This window comes from Nerophis ophidion, linkage group LG19, assembly GCF_033978795.1.
Source record: "Nerophis ophidion isolate RoL-2023_Sa linkage group LG19, RoL_Noph_v1.0, whole genome shotgun sequence".
In the NCBI taxonomy this organism is placed as follows: Eukaryota; Metazoa; Chordata; class Actinopteri; order Syngnathiformes; family Syngnathidae; genus Nerophis; species Nerophis ophidion.
Genome location: NC_084629.1, coordinates 1,576,706 through 1,601,162, shown reverse-complemented (window position 1 = coordinate 1,601,162; position 24,457 = coordinate 1,576,706). Strand labels below are relative to the sequence as shown.

Here is a 24,457-nt window from a genome sequence, read left to right as displayed (position 1 = left end):
TTTAGAATATTTAAAAAAAATCTCACGTACCCCTTGGCATACCTTCAAGTACCCCCAGGGGTACGCGTACCCCCATTTGAGAACCACTGGCTTAGAATATCCTTTTTTTGTGTCTGTTTGAATTTTTTTATCTTGTCTTTTTTTTATCATTATTTATTGTCATTATTTGTATATTCTCTTTGTATTTGCTTTAGTTTGCTTTCCTTTGCAGTATTTGCTCAACCTGATGGATGTTTGAAATTGTGGGGATTTGTTGAAAGTGCTTTGGTTTTTATATACATTGAGAATATATGTTTGTATGTACATTTTTCTATTAAAAAATAAAATCAATGTTTTTCAAATGAAACTGAATGAGAAAGTAAGTTACTTAGACATGTTGTCATGTAATTCCTTGAATCATATCATTGTTGATTAGAGTGTATTGATTTACATTATAATAAAATGATTAATGATAAATGTATTTTATGTATATGTAAATATATAAAGAATAATGACTGAAGACTGCTCATCATACAAGAAAAATTTGATAATACTTTTTATGAGGGGGGGCCTGCATGAATGTTTACTATACTAAACACTTTTGTGTTGTAAAAAAAATGTAAGATTTTTGTAGCGTTGGGTTAGGGTCATGAACTAAATATGAAAAAGAAAGTGACCGTCAGGGATCCATCCATCTTCAACCGCTTATCCAGAATGGGGTGGCAGGGACAACAGCTCCAGCAGAGACCCCCAGACTTCCCTCTCCAGAGCAACATTAGCAACTTCCTCCTGGGGGATCCCAGGCCTGAAAGGAGATGTAATCCCCCCATCTGGTCTTTGGCCTGCCGCAGGGTCTCCTCCCAGTGGGCCGTGCAAGGAGGACCTCCCTAGGGAGACGCTGCTGAGGCACCCGGACAAGATGCCCCAACCACCTAAGCTGGCTCCTTTCCAAGCTAAGGAGCAGCGGCTCTACTCCGAGTCTCTCTCGGGTGACTCGACTACTCACCCTATCTCTAAGGGAGATGCCGGCCACCTTTCTGAGGAAACTCCTTTCGACCGCTTGTATCCACGATCTTACTCTTTCGGTCATGACCCACACTTCATGACCAGAGGTGAGAGTAGGAATGGAGACAGCTCGGTAGGCCGAGAGCTTTGCCTTCTGGCTTAGCTCTCGTTTAGTCACAACAGTGCAGCAGAGAGACCGCAATAATGCCTCAGCTGCTCCCATTCTCCTGCTGATTTCCTTCTCCATCTTTCTCTCACTGGTGAACGAGACCCCGAGATACTTAAACTCCTCCACCTGGGACAGAGTCTCATTCGCTACCCGGACAGTACAAACCATAGGTTTCAGGCTGAGAACCAAGGCCTCAGATTTGGAGATGCTGATCCTCATTCCAGCCGCTGAATACTCGGCTGCGAACCGATCCAGTGAGAGATGAAGGTCACGAACCGAAGGTGCCATCAGGACCACATCATCTGCAAACAGCAGTGATGCAACCTTTAGCACCCCGAGACGTATCCCCTCTCCGCCGTGGTCACGACTCTGCCTAGAAATCCTGTCCATGAAATTCCCAAACAGGATAGGTGACAAAGCGCAGCCCTGGCATAGACCAACCCCCTCTGGAAGCGGAACCGAATTACATCCAAGCACCTGGACACAACTCTCGCTTCGGTTGTACAGAGATTGGAGGACACTCCGAGTGATCGACGTCGATCCACCATAATCCTCAGGCTCCGCTGCGGTCAGGGAGGGTGTGACTGATGTAGTTGGGTTCAGGAGTTCCTCAAAGTGCTCTTTCCAGCGCCCTACGCCTTCCTTACTTGAAGTCAGCAGAGTACCATCCTTGCTGTACACAGCTTGGATAGTTCCCTTCTTCCCCCTGGTATTCCAGAACAGCTTTGGTGCCACCCGATAGTCCTTCTCCATGGATTCCCCGAACTGCTCCCACACCCTCTGCTTAGCCTCGTCCGCTACTCTTCGGGCCTGTCGGTACCTTGCAACTGCCTCCGGAATCCCCTGGGATACCATACCCCGGTAGGACTCCTTCTTCAGTCGGACGGCTTCCCTGACCACCGCTGTCCACCAGGGTGTTCAAGGGTTATCGCCCCTTGATGCACCTAAGACCTTCTGGCCACAGCTCGCAGCTGCAGCTTTAGCAATAGAGGCTTTGAACATTGCCCATTCCTGTTCAATGTCCCCAACCTCCACAGGGATGGCAGAGAAGTTTCGCCGGAGGGACATCAGGGATGTTCAACTAAATTGTTTTGGGAGGCCAGATTTCCAGAAATCTAAGGATCGGGCCGCCGGACTTCTTCTTTGCCACTATTCTTATTTAGTATATTTCCGATGCCAGGTGACATTTGATTTTGGTCTGTTAATGTTGTGTGAGTTACAGGAGCGCTGTGCTGTTTTTAAGGACCATTTGCAAAAATGCTAGTCAAAGATCATCTCCATGACAGCATGCTGGTGTTTTTAAGACTCTGCTCCAAAAACCATGAGTCCCTCACCAGTTGAGTAGCCCAAATGATGAAAAAGAGAGGAACTGAAATGGAACCTTGAAGAACACCACTAGTATAACTAAAGAAGTACACAAAAAAGGCTGCAGCAGCTTAATTACATAATCAAATTACAAAAAATTACAATAACTGCCAAAAAGAAGATGGCTTAAATGAGTACCCTGAGGAATACCTCAGTTGAGTCAATTGCAAGTTTGGACTCCAGGTGTTCCGTGTTTGCTAGCAAGGTTAAAATGTCAATGAAAGTATCTGCCAATATGTTTACAGAAGTCCAAATTCCTCTGTTCAACAGGAGAATTCTATTCTTTTTAGGAATTGGTTGCAAAATACATTTCTCCCAAGTTTTAAACTAAACTCAGGGGCCACAATGGTGTCATTAGTGGCTCGTATTTGGAACCCAGACCCCCAGTTGAACAGCAGGCGAAAAGTACTGGCAACCAGACTGGGGTGGAGTCTGCCTTTTGCCCAAAGTGGGCTGGGATAGGCTCCAGCTACCCGTGACCCTGAACAGAATAAACCAGACCTGGGCATATGAAGGCCTGGGGGCCACATGCGCCCCATATTCTTTTCTATCTGACACGCTGGCCATCCTCAAATCATTTTTTTGGATCTTTATGATCCCAAAAAAATATTATGATGTTCAATGATTTTTTCAAATTACTGTTAGTCTTGAACTATACTAAGTCTTTCAATGGTTGGCATGTGCGCTTTTGCATGATATACTAGTTACTATGTCATCTAATTAGTTACTACGCTCATCTAATTACTTACTATGTCATCTAATTAGTTACTACGCTCATCTAATTACTTACTATGTCATCTAATTAGTTACTATGTCATCTAATTACTTACTATGTCATCTAATTACTTACTATGTCATCTAATTACTTACTATGTCATCTAATTACTTACTATGTCATCTAATTACTTACTATGTCATCTAATTACTTACTATGTCATCTAATTACTTACTATGTCATCTAATTACTTACTATGTCATCTAATTACTTACTACGCTCATCTAATTACTTACTATGTCATCTAATTACTTACTATGTCATCTAATTACTTACTATGTCATCTAATTACTTACTACGCTCATCTAATTACTTACTATGTCATCTAATTACTTACTATGTCCTCTAATTACTTACTATGTCATCTAATTACTTACTATGTCATCTAATTACTTACTATAGTCATCTAATTACTTACTATGTCATCTAATTACTTACTATGTCATCTAAATTACTTACTATAGTCATCTAATTAGTTACTATGCTCATCTAATTAGTTACTATGCTCATCTAATTAGTACTTATGGTCATCTAATTAGTTACTATGGTCATCTATCTAGTTACTATGTCATCTAATTACTTACCATGCTCATCTAATTACTTACTATGTCATCTAATTACTTACTATGTCATCTAATTACTTACTATGTCATCTAATTACTTACTATGCTCATCTAATTACTTACTATGTCATCTAATTACTTACTATGTCATCTAATTACTTACTATGTCATCTAATTACTATGTCATCTAATTACTTACTATGCTCATCTAATTACTTACTATGTCATCTAATTACTTACTATGTCATCTAATTACTTACCATGCTCATCTAATTACTTACTATGTCATCTAATTACTTACTATGTCATCTAATTACTTACTCTGTCATCTAATTACTTACTATGCTCATCTAATTACTTACTATGTCATCTAATTACTTACTATGTCATCTAATTACTTACTATGCTCATCTAATTACTTACTATGTCATCTAATTACTTACTATGTCATCTAATTACTTACTATGCTCATCTAATTACTTACTATGTCATCTAATTACTTACTATGTCATCTAATTACTTACCATGCTCATCTAATTACTTACTATGTCATCTAATTACTTACTATGTCATCTAATTACTTACTATGGTCATCTAATTACTTACTATGGTCATCTAATTACTTACTATGTCATCTAATTACTTACTATGTCATCTAATTACTTACTATGGTCATCTAATTACTTACTATGTCATCTAATTACTTACTATGTCATCTAATTACTTACTATGTCATCTAATTACTTACTATGCTCATCTAATTACTTACTATGTCATCTAATTACTTACTATGTCATCTAATTACTTACTATGCTCATCTAATTACTTACTATGTCATCTAATTACTTACTATGTCATCTAATTACTTACTATGCTCATCTAATTACTTACTATGTCATCTAATTACTTACTATGTCATCTAATTACTTACTATGGTCATCTAATTAGTTACTATGGTCATCTAATTACTTACCATGCTCATCTAATTACTTACTATGTCATCTAATTACTTACTATGCTAATCCAATTAGTTCCTATGGTCATCTAATTACTTACTATGGTCGTCTAGTTAGTTGATTGATTGATTGATACATTTATTAGTAGATTGTACAGTATAGTACATATTCCGTACAATTGACCACTAAACTGTACTATGTTATTTATAGTTACTATGGTGATGTAATGAGTTACTATGGTGATGTAAGTAGTTACTATGGTGATGTAATGAGTTACTATGGTGATGTAAGTAGTTACTATGGTGATGTAAGTAGTTACTATGGTGATGTAATGAGTTACTATGGTCATGTAATGAGTTACTATGGTGATGTAAGTAGTTACTATGGTGATGTAAGTAGTTACTATGGTGATGTAAGTAGGTACTATGGTGATGTAAGTAGTTACTATGGTGATGTAAGTAGTTACTATGGTGATGTAAGTAGTTACTATGGTGATGTAAGTAGGTACTATGGTGATGCAATGAGTTACTATGGTGATGTAAGTAGTTACTATGGTGATGTAAGTAGTTACCATGGTGATGTAAGTAGTTACTATGGTGATGTAAGTAGTTACTATGGTGATGTAAGTAGTTACTATGGTGATGTAAGTAGTTACTATGGTGATGTAAGTAGTTACTATGGTGATGTAAGTAGTTACTATGGTGATGTAAGTAGTTACTATGGTGATGTAAGTAGTTACTATGGTGATGTAAGTAGTTACTATGGTGATGTAAGTAGTTACTATGGTAATGTAAGTAGTTACTATGGTGATGTAAGTAGTTACTATGGTGATGTAAGTAGTTACTATGGTGATGTAAGTAGTTACTATGGTGATGTAAGTAGTTACTATGGTGATGTAAGTCCCAGCAGCTCAGAGGAGGCACCAAGCAGTGTGGGTGGGGAGTGTTTCCACAGAGTGTGAAATGTGGGTGTCAGGGACAGACGTGGAAGGAGATCATTACAACAAAGTTGTAAAGCTAAGTGATATATCACATATATCACATTGTAGCTGGGTTTATTTACCATTGCTTTTCATATTTTGCTGTGTTGTGTTTGGCTCGATTGTAAAATATGTGGATGGAGAGGGGGTGTGATGTTCATATGTTGTCAATATTCAGTGTTTTATCCTTCATAGTTAATATTGTAAATCCCACATTTTTATTTTCATGTACATTCTGGCTGTCTCATTCAGTCAAAAGAAGTAAAATTCCATTCAGTTTTTTAAGGCGGTCTGTCATAACGTTTTTAGCTTTCAATCAGACATTATTGTGAGGTTTTGTATTAGTGTTCCTAGAAATAAATATACCGGCACACACACACGTTTTTTTTCTCAAAATTTGACAAATAATTGTCAAGGCCCTGAATACACGGTAAAAAATGGATGGAATGATTTAAAGTGAGTGTCCAAGTACAGAAGATGTTGCTGTTGATGTAAACTGAGAGTCTTCTTTGATTAGAGACGCAATGTCATTTTTCATATTTAAAGGCAGGAAGAAAAGATACAATTGAGAGTAAAATTACATATTTTATTTTTTTTAGATCAACGTTAACTGAATGAAATTGACAGCTTTTGACAAATTCAGGAAATTTGCTAGAAATCCACAAATCAACAGCTAAGCTCCAACATGTTTTGTTGACAATAGCAAACAAATGTGTGACTATTAGCAGTCAGTCTTCTTGTACGCTTTACAATAAATAACAAACATTTAGTAGCTGCTCTGCACACCGCGTGTCAAAAGTGGTTTGGCTTTATAGGAATATGAGAGAGCACTGCAGAGTTGACATTTAAAGCATTTAACTCTTACTTTCAGATTGGAACACAACTAATAGTGGGGGGAACTATTGCTACTCCAAAAGGAGTCTCTTTACAATTGTGGTCGATCCTTTACTAAATACATTGGATTTTTTAACATGAGTGAAAATGATTGAAACATAACCTTTTGTCCCGCTACTTCCTCTATCTACCTTTCCCACTTCTACAACACACTGAGCTGCTCACACACCTGTATACCTGTATGCATCTTTGCTCACACACCTGTATACCTGTATGCATCTTTGCTCACACACCTGTATACCTGTATGCATCTTTGCTCACACACCTGTATACCTGTATGCATCTTTGCTCACACACACATGTATACCTGTATGTATCTTTGCTCACACACACCTGTATACCTGTATGCATCTTTGCTCACACACCTGTATACCTGTATGCATCTTTGCTCACACACCTGTATACCTGTATGCATCTTTGCTCACACACCTGTATACCTGTATGCATCTTTCTTCTACAACACATACTGAGCTGCTCACACACCTGCCTGCATACCTGTATGCATCTTTCTTCTACAACATACATCTCATCCAGTCCTTGAACGTCAACTTCTTCAATCTACTGATGTCATCGTTACAAGAGTTCAAAGGTCACTTGTTGGAACACTCTCCCTGTGTTGCTGCCTGATGAACTTGTCGGGCGGGGGCCACTGTGGTTTAGCCAGTTGAATGTCTTCCTCCATTTTAAAGACTTTCTTCGGGGAATCCACCTGCGGCGGCCAAACGACAGAAATCTTGCTGCCCTGCGCTTTGCGCTCTTCAGATGCTTCCGTCGTTGGGCTTTCACCACTGTCTGCTTTGTCCCTGTCCACGGAACTTAAGCTACTTGTTGAGTGTTTCCATCCGAGTTTGTGGTCTGCCGGGATGGATCTCTGCTCTACTCTATTATCGTACATCCCTCTGGACTTGAGAAGTTGTTTGTAGTGGTGCAGACAGAAGAAGCGTCCGTGCAGAGAGACATACTTTGCCAGGCTGCAACAGAAGAGAGTTCTCTTCATTTGGTGCTGTGAAATGTGGCTTTTGAAAAAAGTGCAAGGCTCACCTTAATTTAGTTTTGCAGTGCTCACAGAAGAAACAGGACTTATGGTACTTTTTTCTGTCCACAATCCACCCATCCATCGGATAGACCCTCCTTCGACACACCGGGCAGAGTTCTGACTTGGGAACCTGAGCCTTTTGGGGAATTGAAAGACCCATAAAAATCATCGTTGTTGACCATGTTTTAATTGAATTTACGAGCACATGCTTATTAAAATGAGCTTTTTTTGTAATCAGAACAAAGCCCACAAAATGCAAAGGTCTTATTAGTTATCATACAAAAACGATATAATGGTTTTGATGCAGTACCGCCCGAGGGGTCAAAGGTCTGTGATATCATGGCTTTCCTGCAGTCATTTCTCCTCATTCTCTCAACCTTTTGATGATATTACGGACCATAAATTCCTTGCAATAGATGCTTGAGAAATGTTGTTCTTAAACAAATTGCTCAGGCATTTGTTGACAAAGTGGTGACCCTCGCCTCGTCCTTGTTTGTGAATGAGTGAGCATTTCATGGAAGCTGCTTTTATAGCCCATCATGGCACCCACCTGTTCCCAATTAGCCTGCTCACCTGTGGGATGTTCCACATAAGTCTTTGATGAGCATTCCTAAACTTTCTCACTCTTTTTTGCTACTTGTGCCAGCTTTTTGGAAACATGTTGCAGGCATCATATTCCAAATGAGCTAATATTTGCAGGAAATGACAGTTTCCAGTTCGAACGTTAAGCATCTTGTCTTTGCAGTCTATTCCATCGAATATAAATTGAAAAGGATTAGCAAATCATTGTATTCTCTTTTTTTTATTTACCATTTGCACAATGTGACAACTTCACTGCTTTTGGGTTTTGTAAATTAAAATCATCACACGTTCCCTTTAAGAAATGTTTTCTACTCATTTCTAAACCAATGCCATCGTTTAAATGTGCACCAATATTCCAACATGACTTTATTGTTTTGCAGCGTACCTGGAGACAATCCAAACAGAACATCAACTGCAATTAGTACTTTAATGGCCAAATTGTCAAAAACAAATATTAACTACACATTTTATTAGCTCGCAAATATATTCATTCAATTTCACCTCAATCAAGTGAGCTGTATGTATTTTTCATATCAACCTCATGAGTCACATGGTCTACTGTAATAAAGACTGCAAAGAAAGGAAGACACCAAGTGTGGTTACACACACACACACACACACACACACACACACACACACACACACACACACACACACACACACACACACACACACACACACATAACATTGTACAGTTGAAACAAGGACACAAAAAGTCTTCTTAGATCAGGCATACAAATGATTTTTTGAATCCAATGTTTTGTATTAATTGCACATGTTTGGACGTTGACAAGAAGGCATTCAAATGGATTAAGAAATAAGCAGGTTATGAATTATTTTCAATATAGCATGCATTGTGTTGCTTTGCCCTAAATAGGAGAGTGGCCCCGCTAGAACGGCAGCCACCAGGGTAAACAGCTTAGCGCGGTTGTATCTAACCATAGCTATGTTGCTAATAGACGCTGGCTACCCACCTTGCAACCAAAGTACATGTGGTCATCTGCTTCAAATCACAGTTTTGTACCTCTGTATGTCATAAAACTACCGCTTTAAATTGACGGACAGGAAGTAGATAAGCGCCAACAGGGGAGTGGCGGAGAGCTTGAGTAAGGATGTGTTCTACTGAGCGATGAACGTTCCGGGTACCAAGTCAGGAATCATGACGGTCACGTCCATGCAAGCGATTCTTGCCCTTTCCTTATCTAAGTACAAACATTTTCTGGACAAATATGGGCTCCTTCTTCAACTTTGGAACACAGTGATTGAAGACAGAACATAAAGATGCCATTACTATCAACGTCACATGCAAATATCACATGAAAAAATTGTTAGTTATGCTAAAGTAACATTACCGTATTCAGTACAGGCCAAAAGTTTAGACACACCTTCTTCTTCAATGTGTTTTCTTCATTTTCATGACTATTTATATTGTAGCTGTTTTGGCCAGTTCCTTATCTGTTTTAAAGTAGCAGACTCACTTCTTTTTGGGCGGGAGGGGCTGTTTTTGTCCTACATAAGCTGACTCTTTGAATTTAGACCTCTGTTGGTCATGCTACAGTTGCATTGTAAGGGCTGGTCTCCTAAAGCTTTAGTAAAACTTGGTCAAGTACTATTCTGTCTCGGTGTTCTGTGTATTCAGTACAGGCCAACGTTTGCACACACTTTGTCAGTCATTTTCTTTATTTTCATGACTATTTACATTGTAGATTGTCACATCACAACTATGAATGAACACATGTGGAGTTATGTGAAATAACTGAAACATGTTTTATATTCGAATTTCTTCAAAATAGCCACCCTTTGCTCTGATTACTGCTTTGCACACTCTATGCATTCTCTCCATGAGCTTCAAGAGGTAGTCACCTGAAATGGTTTTCACTTCACAGGTGTGCTTGAAGCTCATAGAGAGAATGCCAAGAGTGTGCAAATCTACAATGTAAATAGTCATGAAACTAAAGAAAACACATGGAATGAGAAGGTGTGTCCTAACCGTTGGGCTGTACCCTCCGTTGTCCAACAATAAAACGTGTAAACTAGTAGTGCTTATAAGGAATATTACAGAACTTTCTTTTAGTGTTTACACTCAAAGTAGACATCTTTTAACGCCAACCCCGTAATGGTGAGGACTCTCCGAGTAGGACATTGGACCTCGGGGTGCGTTCCAGTTGTAACTTTCGACTAGGAACTCAGAAATTCCAGAATGCAACACAACACTGGTGACAATGTGCATTGTGGGACTTGTAGCAATATTAAACTAGCAGGCCAGTTTTGTGAAAATGCATTGTTACGATATTATATTAAAGAGTGTTATTGTTAAAAAGGCTAAGTCTAAAGTCAAGTGTGCTGGAGGCTCCTAAAAAGAATCTCCACATGCCATCAGTACTCAACACAAGCAAGTTTGACATCCATGCCATCAATTTGCTTGTGAACATGCTTGATGGTTCTTTACCAGAGACACTGCTTGTCTGACGATGCGACACCACCTGTGATGTCATCTCCTTGGAGACGCCGCAGCCGAGACTCTTGAAAACCGTCTCACTTTCTGTCCATGTTTGGTGAAAGTTCTTCAGCAGGTTCTCTGTGGCCTCTTGGTCAAAAGTCTGTGCTCTCCTTGCCCCCCCAGCGTTCCTTTTCACGGCGTCAGCGTAGGAGAAAGGCGGCGGCGGTCTTGACGGGCTGCCAGACTGCTGACTGACACTTGTCATGGTGACCTCGCTCCCCAATCCATCAACGTTTGAGAAATGCTCTGTGATTGATTTACTTTCAGAAAGTGCTGATGGATTGGTGGCTATAGTTTCTTGCACACTTTCCTGAGGAAGGAGGGAGGTGCTTTGCTCTAAGCCTCCTTGCATCTCCAGCAGACTTTGCAGTCTTGACGTGTTGGATGGTGCTTCTTGTCGGCTTGAAATCGGCTCCTCATCATTCCTTTTCTCCTCATCTAAAGAGAAACTTTGCTTGTCCATTTCAAAAACGTTCCTAATTGCTTGAATATTGAAAGTTGGCATTCCCTCATCTATCTCTTTGATACAATCTTCCGCTTCATTGTCAAGTGGGATGAACTCCCTTCTGATATCTGTTTCCGTGGATTCTAATTCTTTTACAAGGTCCACCATAGGAGGGTTGGCCCGTTGCAAATGTTCCTGTTCACTGTCCTCCAGGTCTGGGCCCAATCGTTCAGGAATAGCAATCTGTTCCTTGCGTGTGTAGCTTTTATTCATTTCAGCCTTTTGGGCCTCCTCAAAGAACTCTCTTTTTTCTTTCACTGAAGCTAAAGATAGCTCAGATGTCTCTTCAGGGACATCATTGCAAAGTGGAAGTTTGATCTCCGAGCTACTCTGGGTGTTTTTTGCATTTAAAGTCTCCGGATCTTCTGAAGTATCTTTTTCTATCTTTGCAGGCTCTGCTGAAAAAGTCTTCCAGAGCATCTCTTCTGAGTTGCTGGTGGTCTCAAGTTTGATCTGCCGATGGAATGATGAAGGTGCTTCCACAATTTCAGATTTCTTTTCACAGATCAATTGTGGAGAAATTAGCGGAGGTGGTGTGATACCGCGTGAGAGCTTCATTGTCGTGTCTTTCAGCCTCTCCAAATTCTCAGCTTTGTCAAAGGTCGGAGAGGGTGTAATTCTCGTGAGGCGCGCCGTTGGGGTTTCGCCGCTGCGCCTTGGGGGCGGGGGAGGTGTGGCTGGCCTGTGCAGCAGCGTAGGTGACGGAGTCACTCTCTGGGGGGAATCCGTCCTTAAGACAGACTCAATGGTGATAAACGTAGGCGAGGGAGGGCGTGTCCTCAATGACGGCGAGGGTGCGCGAAAATCAGTAGACTTGACTTGACTTGCTTCTTCGTTCCTTCTCTCATGCAAGGTTGTTTGTGTCTGGACTTTGGTAGAACCAACGCTGATCTTGGATATTCCGGTACATGGAGCCAACTCAGCCAACGTCTCACATTCATGCTTTTCCTTCATATCAGCTTTTGGAGTTGTTTCTGCAAATGACTGCCCCGGTTTGTCAAGCACTTGTGGGCTTTTGAGGCAATCTTCCACCGTACCGATCACCGTTTTGGAAATTGTTTGGATGCCTTTGATGTAAGACAAAAATCCTGGGACTGGTTGCTTTTGAGCTTCCACTTTTGATGTTGATTTTAGCTTGTCATTTAGCTCTGACTCAAGGGAGACTTTATTTGGGTCAGCAGGACTTTCTTCCTGCTGAGTCTGTGCACTGCTCTGAACAACTCTCGCTGCTTTCTTCTTTTGACATCCCACAAGTTGATTTTGAGGTTTCTTTTTCTGCTGTGAGTTGTAATCCCCTTTGCCTTCAGCCTTTACCGCTTCTTCTGTAACTATTGTGTCCATTAGGGAAGCAGCAATTGTTTCTAGTGTTTGAGTCAACGTTTCTGAAAGGGCTGCCTTTGATTCTATGTCAGCGTCTTTATTTTGACCAGATTGTGCAACCCCTTTGGTTTTTTTGGATTTCTTTTTCTTCTTTATTGGTGTTGAAGTTTCTGGTTGGTTGTCAAATATATTTATAGCAACATCATTAGCTGCGTTTATCTCCAGCTTTAATTCTGGTTTTATCTCTTTAGTCTCATTGATTACTTTCACCTCAACAGGAGGCTTCATGTCCACCTGTGTCTCCGTCTCTTCTGCCGTCTTCAAATCAACCTGCTTTTCATGCTTATTACTCTTTCGCACCTTTTGATGTGTTTTAGCCGTTTTAGTTTTCACAGTAGCTACTGCCTTTTCCGTTATCTTCGATTTATCAGCAACTTTCTCTTCACCTGTGGTTCTATCATCAGATTTACTCCATTTAAGTAACTTAGCATTTTTCTCTGACGTATCTGTTTTATTGTGTGATTGTGGTTCCTCCTTTGTCTTGGTCTCCATTTGGAGTTTATTTAAATTCGGTTTAAATGTTTCATGTTTCTCGTTTTGAACCAAGGCCACTGATTTATCTTTTTGTCTTTCATATTTCTCAGTTCCCTTCACTTTCAGACTTTTCACATTTTTCTTCTCATCAGTAGTTTCTTCTCCTGTTTTGGGTAAACCCTGGACTTGGGTGGCAGTGATAGCCTGAGTTGACCGTTTGGTGGAAACAGAGACCATGTTTTGTGCTGTCGTTTTCTTAGTCTCTTGTCTCATGGAAGTCATTGAGGAGGTCTTTTTAAAAGAGACTCCTTTCGAGGTCTGATTAGCAACCATTTCCTGCTTGGCAGATGATATTGTGGTCGGCCCTGTGAGGGTTGTTTCCTGACTGGTGCTGATGTTGTCCTGGATGGTGTTGGTGACAGCAATCTGCTTGGATGTTGAGAAGTGCGAATCAATCTCCACAACTGAGCTCTGTGTCACCCTGGGTACGTTATTTGTCAGCTTTAAATCTCCAGTAGTAATGGTCTGGAACCCGGCAGTAAGTGTGTTATTTATACAGGGAGGAGTTGGAGTGCTTGGAGGAGTGTTTTCGTCTTTCGACTTCCGGTACTTTTCCTCTGCTTTAATTAATGCGGTGTTAAATTTACTGGCTTTCCCTCTCATTGGAGGTGGAGGGGAAGGAGGAGGAGTGAATTTTATAGGAGAAATGCAAACTTTCCTTGGCGGCTGTGGTGATTCCGGGTGGGGAGGCACTTCAGTTGTTGCTGAAGTGCGTGAGGTAATTATGGACTTGCTCGCTCCTGCTACATGGTATGATTCCACTTTAGACTCGAGTTTGGGCACAGGGCACAAGGTCGGAGGTTTCACCTTCTTGACTGTCATCTTTTTGGCCTTCGCTGGTGAGACATTAACTGCCTGTGCTGGAATTATTTCCAGTTCTTGCTGAGGTGGAGGTGGTGGGAGGAAGTCCTCCTCATTGGTAAGTGGTGGCGGTGGAGGAGGAAGGGGGTCAATGTCAGAGTTGACCGAGGGTGGAGGAGGTGTAGGAGGAGGGGGAAGATCAATGTCTACCACAGGTGGAGGTGGTGGAGGAAGAGGCAGATCGGGCTCTGACGTCTGTCCTTTCAGGGTGTAAACATTGGTTTCCACGTTGGTTTTATTTAATCGTATCATTCCTTTTGGCTTCAGATTGCAAAAGTCTGTTTTCAATGTTTTAATGCCGTGATTTTGTGTAATAGTTTTGTGCTCCACTACAGATTTTGATTGCTTTTTGCTCTGCTCCACTGTACAAGAATTCGATTGACTGGTTACAGTCACGTTAATGACTGACTGACTTTCAGCTGAAGCAGCAGTTGTAATTTTGTGTATATTCCTCTGTGCTTCAGCATTTAGATTGTTGTCAGGAGGCCTCTGCTTGACTGGCACTCTCCTGTAGGCGCCCCGTCTCCCTTTGGGACTTTCACGCTGTGCCGTTTCCAACAATGACTTAATGGTGCCTTTCACATCACCCCTCACCACTTCTTCTTTTTCTACCTCAGTTTGCTCTTGTGTCTTATATAAAGATTTCATTGACATCTCCACACCACCTTTCAGCTCTTCAATACTCGAGCTCCTTTGCATTTTGGGTGAAGATGGAGGCCCCGTTAAAAGCTTAATTGTTCTTTTGACATCTCCCTGCACATCTATCTCCTGTTGACATGTTCTCTTATCAGCAGACGCCTCATGTAGGCATTGTATTGCTGTGTGAATATCGCCCTTCATGATTTCTTCCTTTTCCGACTCCCGCACCGACCTCTTGGCCAGCTCAAGAGTTCGTAATGTGGCTTTCACATCTCCAGGGACGAGATCTTCAATGGCAGCTTCTACTCGGGAAGTTACAGATTCCTCAAGAGATTTCAGAGCTCCCTTGATATTTCCAGGAATTATATGTGGCTTGTCCATTTCTTTGTGACATTTCTGCGCTCTCTCCAGGCATTGCATGGTTTTGGGTATGTTGCCTTTCACCACCTCCTCTTTCTCCACAACAACAGTCTGGTTAACTGACTCAGACAATGAAGTCAAAGCAGCTTTCAAATTTCCTTTAACAATGTCCTCCTTTTGGGGACTCTCTAATGACAAGATGGGCTCCGTCATGAAAATTTTCAGCGTCTTATGAACGTCGCCAGCTACGATATCATCCACTGTGCGCTCGATTTGAGTTTGGTTGCGACTGAGAATGACTTTGGTGCCCTCAATATCACCTCCAATAATCTTTTCTTTCTCGAACGTGTCAGTCAACTCTTCATCTGGTTCTGAATGGAGCTGTTTGAGATACGTGAGGGCCCCAGATTCAATACATGTGGAATAAAAATGGACATTTCCCTTCTCAGTGTCATCTATGGTTATCTTCTTTGTCAGATCGGGCTGATCTTGGCTGGAGAGTCTTTGCAGAGTACTCTTTATGTCACCTCTTACAACACCTTCTTTTTCCACATCAACACAGTCTTGTTTGTTTAGAAGGGAATATATGGTCATCCGAACGTCTCCTTTCTCATCCTCCTGAATGAGAATTCCTTGTTTGGCTGAGCCAGTTTCATGAAACAGGTTATGTATGGCTTCCTGGATGTCCCCGCTTATAATGTCTTCCTTTTCAATACTGCTAGTGCTCTCTTGGTTGAATAGCTGCTGCACTGTTGTACTGATATGACCCTTCTCTTCAGATTCGATGACCACCTGCCGCTTCTGTTTTTCCTGCCTGTTTAGTAGATTCATCATTATAGTCTGCAAATCCCCCCTGATGACTTCCTCTCTCTGAATCTCCGGAGTTTGCTGATTCATGAGGTGATATTTTGCCATCCTAACGTCACCAATTTCATCAGATTCAATTAGTATTCCTTTCGATGTTACCATTTTCTGACTGTAAAGCTCCTCAAGCGTTCCCTTGACACTCTTGCCCAGAATTTCTGTTTTCTCTGTTCTCGTCTCGTTAAAGCCATCAAAAGGTGTCGTTTCAAAGAGCCACGTTGTTGACTTTACATCTGCTTTGAGAATTTCCTCTTGCGTGACATGAGTCTCCTCGTCTTCATCAACCTCTTTGATGTGGTCGAGAGGATTTTTCTCAAAGAGCCAAACGGAATGCTTCACGTCTCCCTTTTCTACCTCCTCCTTTTTAACAGTCTCAATGAGGTTTTCTGAGCTCAGACTTCTTATTTTGTCGATTGACTGGGTTTCAAATCTCCATTTGGCTGTCCTGACGTCTCCTTTCTGTATTTCACTTACGTTGACTGTTCTGACGGAATCCTGCGACGTAGTCTCAGACTCAAAATGTTCTTTATTCATCTTTACATTGCCACCTTGAATGTCTTCCACAGTCCTCATCAACGGCTTCTCATCTTCCGAAATCCTATCCAGAGGTTGTGTCTCAAACCTCCACTTTGCAGAGGTCACATCTCCTTTTTGTTCATCCTCCTGTGTCACTGATTTTAAGATGTACACCTCGTTTGAGTCCTTAATAGCGTCAAGGGGTTTGGTTTCAAACAACCACCGTGTTCCGAGTACGTCTCCCCGTGTCACCTCTTCGCTGGTGACAGTGGTGACCTCGTGGTAATAACCATCTTTGTCCTGAATGGCATAAAGTGGCTGAGTTTCAAACATCATGGTGTAATTTCTCACATCGCCCTTCTCTTCGTCATTGCAAACAATCTGTGTTGTGGACAGGTCCGTTTCAGAGGCTGCCACCTTGATTTGATCCAAGGAGAAGGTCTCAAAGATGAAGCGCCCCTTGTCGACGTCTCCTCTGTGTACATCCGTTACAGTGCGGACTCTCACTGAGTCCTCTTGTCCCTGGTGTATGTTGTCTATGGATTGGTTTTCAAAGAGCCATTTGCAAGTCACGACATTTCCTTTTTGTATGTCTTCTGTCCGTTCCCTCTTGAGATGTTGCATCACTTCCTCAGACGTTGATGTCATGATGTCGGATGTGTTGTGTTCAAAAGTGTACTTCTTTCTTGACACCTCTCCAGATGCAATGTCAATCTCCGTGATGCGCTTGAAAGCGCCACGATCCTCCCCAGAGAGATTTCCCAGTTTCTCTGTCTCGAACAGAAAACACGCCGTTCTTACGTCTTTTCCTTGAATGTCCTCTTGATTCACAGTGCATGTTTTCAGTATGGTCTCTGTCTCATGTATGGTATCAAGGGCCTGTGTCTCAAAAAGCCACGTGCATGACTTTACATCTCCCTTTGGCATTTCTTCACAATGACTTTCACTCTTCATGTCCAATTTTTCATACATGGTGTCCATTGGTTGTGTCTCAAATAGCCACTTGTAGGTTTTTACATCTCCTTTCATAATGTCTTGGCTCGGACTTTCCTTTTCCTCATCTTCAATGTTGCTGAAGTACTTAATGGCATCCAGAGGCTGTGTTTCAAAGAGCCACTTGGCAGTTTTAACATCACCAGATTCTATTTCCTGTTTGGATACACCCCTGATAAGTTGGTATTTGTCGATGCTTTCATCAAACTGGTCGATTGGTCGTGTTTCAAACATCCATTTGTAAGTAGTAACGTCAGCGCTCACCACCTCCTCGTGACGCACAGTTTTCACCTCATGGAAGTGGCCTGAGCTGTCTTGCATGGCGTAAGACAGCCCCGACTCAAACAGATTCTTGTTAGATTGCACTGAGCCATCTGTGATGCCTTCCACAAGGATCCTTTGAGACTCATCCCGTCTGTTTAGTTCTGTGCTCTCAAACATTTGCTTGTAGTTTGTCACGTCCACCTTGTCAATTTCTTCCAGATCGATTGTTCGGACGACTTCTTTCTTTTCATCACGGATCTGCTCCAAAGGTTGGCTTTCAAAACGCCATTTTTGATGTCTAACATCTCCCCTCTCCTCTTCCAGTTCATCTCTTTTTTTCAGTTTGCCCACCTCTGCTAGCTCCTTCAGTTCTTCAATCGGAATTGTTTCGAAGTAATGCCTGGCTGATTTCACGTCTCCTGCAATTATATCTTCTTTTGTCAAGGAGAGGCTGTTTGAATGATCTTTTAACGTGTCCATTGGCTGAGTCTCGAACACCCAGCAGTTTTTACGGACATCTGCCCTGCAACTTGTGCCATCTTCCTGCGTGAGGTCCTCTTTAATATCCACGGTCCGTGTTATCTCCTTCTTTTTCTCTTGAATGTGCTCCAAGGGCTGACTCTCAAAGCGCCATTTTTGATGTCTGACGTCACCTTTTATTTCTCCATTCATTAAAGTCTTTTGAAGTTTTCCGACTTCAGGGCAGTTCTTCCTCTCAGTTTGAGGGCTGCTTTCAAAGAAGTTTCTGGCTGATCTAACATTGCCTCCGATAATGTCTTCAACAGTTTGAGGTTTGGCATTGGCGTTATCCTTGAGAGAATCCATTGGTTGGGTTTCGAACACTAAGCAGTGTTTGCGCACATCTGCTCCGACTCGCTCATTTTCAGCATTTTCACCGTCCAACTCGTCAAGAGAATTTAACGTCTTTATTTCAAACAACCATCGGCCCCAGTCTCCTTTGTTGCTGTCTTCCATGGAGAGGCTACACACAAGCTTCAGAGAGGAAGGGGGGTTGTTCACATCAAGAGGTTGAGTGTCAAAAAGCCAACGTGAAGCAATCGAGTTTTCCAGTTCGGTTTCAATTTTACGCACTGATTTAATTTCTAACATCTGACTCGACTGTCCCATGATGATGCATTTAAACCGAGTGTCAAAGGTGCTTGTGATAGTTTTTACCTCGTCATCGATTTCTTCTAGCACCATTCTCAAACTCAGCAGGTGGCTCTCGTCGATGGTCTCTGTGTGCCCGAGGCGTTCCATGTACTTATTTTCAACCAGGTAAATGGTGGCGTTACCATCCTCTTCTGTGAAAATGATCTCTTTCGTCAGCTCCTCCTCTTTGTGCATTTTATTCACACTGTCCAATGTTTGGGTTTCGAACAACCACGCCGCGGCACGGACGTCTCCCTTGTCAAACTTGTTGAACTTATATTCTGTGGAACTGGTGTCACGTGGACCCAGCTCATCCATCGTCTTGGTTTCAAACATCCACGCCGTACGTCGCACATCCTTTCCGAGAATCATTTCTTTTTCGCTAATCTTTTTGTTGTCTTCGTCTTCATCTGGGTACTCATCCTTGATGGCATCCAGTGGTTTATTTTCAAAAATCCAACGCCTTGCCTGAACGTCACCAGGCAGAATCTCTTCCCATTCGTATTCTTCATCAGTGACATCAGCATCCTCCTCATACGTGTGCTCTTGGCCATATTGCTGCTTGTTCACAGCTTCATGGTACTCATTGTAGAAGTCCTCCTCTATATTTTTGCGAAGCTCTGGATGAATGTGCTTGTAAAGACGTTTCAGCTCAGACAAGCCCTTTTGCTTTAAGTAAGCATCTTTGCTAAGAACGTTTTTGGACGGATTTGCAGGTCTTTGAAGCTCTGGTGAGTAATTGTCGGCTGGAATATTTTCATAGTCTGATGGCATTTGAAGTAAATCTGGCGGTGGAGGCGGAAGGTAATCATCGTCTTCAAGTGCTGCTGGTGGTGGTGGTGGAAAGTCCTCGTCATCCATTGTTTCATCTGAGGCTGTCACATGGTGCACCTCATTAGTTACTGTGTTGTTTTGCCTCACATTTGAGGACCACTTAGACCGATTGATGTCACGTCCAATCTTATTTAAAGAGCAAAAATGACATTTGGGGGTAAATAACTTCAACTCCAGCTCATAATTATTCTACATTGTACAAACACCTACAAATAAAGCATGGAATCCACAGAATCTGACAAACATATCCGTCAGTTCAAATATCGGCTCTTTTGTTTCCATTAGGCTACATGCAGACACAAAAAAGACATTTAATCCAAATGATTACCTTAATTGGTTTGTGTGGGGCGGCCTCCTCTATGGTTCTTTCAAAGTGATCCCTGAGTTCTTTTGTGGTGTACCTGGGAAAGTCCTCTTCTGCTCAAAAGAATAGAGAATAACCACCACTTCCATTGGCTAGGTAGCAACAATGGCGTAATAGAACCATAAAAATCAATAACTTACCTTCATTCTCATGACTGCATTCCAAGTTATTGTCCCTCGCTGACTCCTATGTGGGATTTAAAAGAAACAAGTGGCTTGTTGGTCACACAATTAGGTAATGTTGTATAATCTACTTGGCCTGGAAAAATATTGATATTGTGAAGTATTGTTATATTTTATGGTATTATGTCAAGTTATTGATATTAATCTTATATGCACGCAGGTCCAAATTGCACAAATGAATGAGGCTGTCGTATGATTAGTCATTCTGCCACTGAAATCCAGTATACAAATAAGATAAATAATGATGCCCCTGCAAAAATAATAATGCTCACTACAATAACTAACGCTACTTAACATATCTTTGACTCTATCAAAACTGTGCAATTTTGATATTAGTTGTTATTTCCGGTTGAATGCATTAATAACACTTCAATGCAGGAGTATTTCTGGCAAAGGACAGCTAGAAAATGAAATACCATTGTTTCTTGGCTGGAAAGTAGTTGCTGGCCGCCTGTGACCACCTGTTGGCCGCCTGTGACCACCTGTTGGCCGCCTGTGACCACCTGTTGGCCGCCTGTGACCACCTGTTGGCCGCCTGTGACCACCTGTTGGCCGCCTGTGACCACCTGTTGGCCGCCTGTGACCACCTGTTGGCCGCCTGTGACCACCTGTTGGCCGCCTGTGACCACCTGTTGGCCGCCTGTGACCACCTGTTGGCCGCCTGTGACCACCTGTTGGCCGCCACTCGACACTTTGACCTCTGAGCTTGACATTTTCTGTGATGATGAAGATAATGACAACGGTACATTAGATGGGATGTGTAGCGGCTACACCAACAACTCCAGCTTGCCATGTGGTCAGCGGATAAGCATTTCCAACCACGGGTCACTCCACACACTGTTTGAAAAGTATTCTTGGTGAGCTGTTGGACACATAATAAGACTCATGTACAACTTCAGAGGATCCACTACATGCATTAATAGGTGTCATTATCAAGTATTCCAGTTTTTCAGCTACATTAACTACACTACCACCACTGCACATGACATAAACATGACATGTGACATGTTCGAGACCAGGGGTCAACAACCCGCCACTCTTTAGCGCCGTCCTAGTGGCTCCCTAGACCTCTTTCAGAGATAAAGATGAAGGAAAAAATTGTCGTTTTTTGCTTTTATATATTTTCTGCAGGAGAACAAACATGACACACACCTTCCTAATTGTTAGAAATCCCACAGTTTGTATTAAACATGCCTAACTGATGAGAGGATTTGGCAAGCACCGTTTTGTCCTACTCATTTCAGCGATCCTTGAACTCATCACACTAATGTACAACTTTCTCCGATGCTGCCACAGAAAGACGTGTTTTAAGCCACTCCTTTTTCTCATTTTGTCCACCAAAGGTTTTATGCTGTGCGTGAAAGGAGATTAAAGACAATGCGTCCCAGCTACAACGGGGTTCTATTAACACTGACACAATGGTATATACGGCGGATACTGCCCTCCAAAATAGTTTCTCTCGTTTTGAGGAAATAACATTAGAGGAATTGTTACAACGTGTAAATGGAATAAAACAAACAACATGTTTACTTGACCCTCTTCCTGGGAAACTGATCAAGGAGCTCTTTGTATTATTAGGTCCATCAGTGCTAAATATTATAAACTTATCACTCTCCTCGGGCACTGTTCCCCTGGCATTCAAAAAAGCGGTTATTCATCCTCTTCTTAAAAGACCTAACCTCGATACTGACCTACCGACCGGTGTCTCACCTTCCCTTTATTTCAAAAATCCTCGAAAAAATTGTTGCGGAGCAGTTAAATGAACACTTAGCGTCTAACAATCTATGTGAAACCTTTCAATCCGGTTTCAGGGCAAATCACTCGACGGAGACAGCCCTCGCAAAAATGACTAATGATCTATTGCTAACGATGGATTCTGATGCGTCATCTATGTTGCTGCTCCTCGATCTTAGCACTGCTTTCGATACCGTCGATCATAATATTTTATTAGAACGTATCAAAACACGAATTGGTATGTCAGACTCAGCCCTGTCTTGGTTTAACTCTTATCTTACTGATAGGATGCAGTGTGTCTCCCATAACAATGTGACCTCGGACTACGTTAAGGTAACGTGTGGAATTCCCCAGGGTTCGGTCCTTGGCCCTGCACTCTTCAGCATCTACATGCTGCCGCTAGGTGACATCATACGCAAATACGGTATTAGCTTTCACTGTTATGCTGATGACACCCAACTCTACATGCCCCTAAAGCTGACCAACACGCCGGATTGTAGTCAGCTGGAGGCGTGTCTTAATGAAATTAAACAATGGATGTCCGCTAACTTTTTGCAACTCAACCCCAAAAAAACGGAAATGCTGATTATCGGTCCTGCTAGACACCGAACTCTATTTAATAATACAACTCTAACATTTGACAACCAAACAATTAAACAAGGTGACTCGGTAAAGAATCTGGGTATTATCTTCGACCCAACTCTCTCCTTTGAGGCACACATTAAAAGCGTTACTAAAACGGCCTTCTTTCATCTCCGTAATATCGCTAAAATTCGCTCCCTTCTGTCCACTAAAGACGCTGAGATCATTATCCATGCGTTTGTTACATCTCGCCTCGACTACTGTAACGTATTATTTTGGGGTCTCCCCATGTCTAGCATTAAAAGATTACAGTTGGTACAAAATGCGGCTGCTAGACTTTTGACAAGAACAAGAAAGTTTGATCACATTACGCCTGTACTGTATATACCTTTATATACACATATACATACATATATACCTATACTGTATATACCTTTATATACATATATACATACATATATACCTATACTGTATATACCTTTATATACATATATACATACATATATACCTATACTGTATATACCTTTATATACATATATACATACATATATACCTATATTGGCTCACCTGCACTGGCTTTCTGTGCACTTAAGATGTGACTTTAAGGTTTTACTACTTACGTATAAAATACTACACGGTCTAGCTCCATCCTATCTTGCCGATTGTATTGTACCATATGTCCCGGCAAGAAATCTGCGTTCAAAGGACTCCGGCTTATTAGTGATTCCCAAAGCCCAAAAAAAGTCTGCTGGCTATAGAGCGTTTTCATTTCGGGCTCCAGTACTCTGGAATGCCCTCCCGGTAACAGTTGGAGATGCTACCTCAGTAGAAGCATTTAAGTCTCACCTTAAAACTCATTTGTATACTCTAGCCTTTAAATAGACTCCCTTTTTAGACCAGTTGATCTGCCGTTTCTTTTCTTTTTCTCCTATGTCCCACTCTCCCTTGTGGAGGGGGTCCAGTCCGATGGCCATGTACTGCTTGCCTGTGTATCGGCTGGGGACATCTCTGCGCTGCTGATCCGCCTCCGCTTGGGATGGTTTCCTGCTGGCTCCGCTGTGAACGGGACTCTCGCTGCTGTGTCGGATCCGCTTTGGACTGGACTCTCGCGACTGTGTTGGATCCATTATGGATTGAACTTTCACAGTATCATGTTAGACCCGCTCCACATCCATTGCTTTCCTCCTCTCCAAGGTTCTCGTAGTCATCATTGTCACCGACGTCCCACTGGGTGTGAGTTTTCTTGCCCTTATGTGGGCCTACCGAGGATGTGGTAGTGGTTTGTGCAGCCCTTTGAGACACTAGTGATTTAGGGCTATATAAGTAAACATTGATTGATTTACACCATGTGCTGTCATCTGTGTCGGTAGAAATGTTCACATTTCAGTCTACAAGAAATCCACTTCCAACTCGAGAAATCATGTTGCGCTAAGTTGTCGATAATGTTTTGTTTGAGCTGCACATGAGTCCTGTGTTGCACCTGACTGTAAAAGGTGCATCTTTTGTAGTACATGATGTAGTTGTCTCTGAATTTTCCTGAAGGAACTCTCCTGAAGGAATCAATAAAGTACTATCTATCTAAAAAAAAAAAAAAACAATCAAAGTTACTCAGCATTTGATTAGTTGTTTTCACTGAATACTTACTCTTACTCCAGTAATTAATTGGATGACTACTTTTTTACGTTTACTTGAGTCATATTACTCTAAAGCACAGGTGTCAAAGTCAAGGCCCGGGGGCCACTTTATTTTATCTGGCCTGCAAGTGATACGTGTCAATAAAGTACTTCATATTTTCTCACTAAATGTCATGGATTTTTTTCATTTTGAGAGAAAAAATATATGTACTGCTTGAAATTGCTCACATTTTAAACTTTAACAGTATCCAACATT

The 24,457-nt window shown here is 41.7% G+C and overlaps 1 protein-coding gene across 6 annotated transcripts in view; it reads right to left on the bottom strand.

Moving 5' to 3' along the window:
- Positions 1-7,512: 7,512 nt before the first annotated feature.
- The window catches only part of xirp2b (xin actin binding repeat containing 2b), a 50,515-nt gene continuing 33,570 nt past the window's right edge, over positions 7,513-24,457 (bottom strand). For 5 of the 6 annotated variants that reach the window (XM_061878950.1, XM_061878953.1, XM_061878952.1 and 2 more), the window contains 6 exons: positions 20,668-20,967; positions 20,210-20,255; positions 20,034-20,122; positions 10,753-19,831; positions 7,727-7,857; positions 7,513-7,656 (listed from right to left, as the gene is read on the bottom strand). In XM_061878950.1, the coding sequence (XP_061734934.1) occupies positions 7,766-7,857; positions 10,753-19,831; positions 20,034-20,122; positions 20,210-20,255; positions 20,668-20,967 (9,606 nt within the window). In that variant the 3' untranslated portion in view covers positions 7,513-7,656; positions 7,727-7,765. Of the gene's footprint in view, positions 7,657-7,726; positions 7,858-10,752; positions 19,832-20,033; positions 20,123-20,209; positions 20,256-20,667; positions 20,968-24,457 lie in introns of those variants that run through there. The other variant, XM_061878955.1, reaches the window with a different exon arrangement.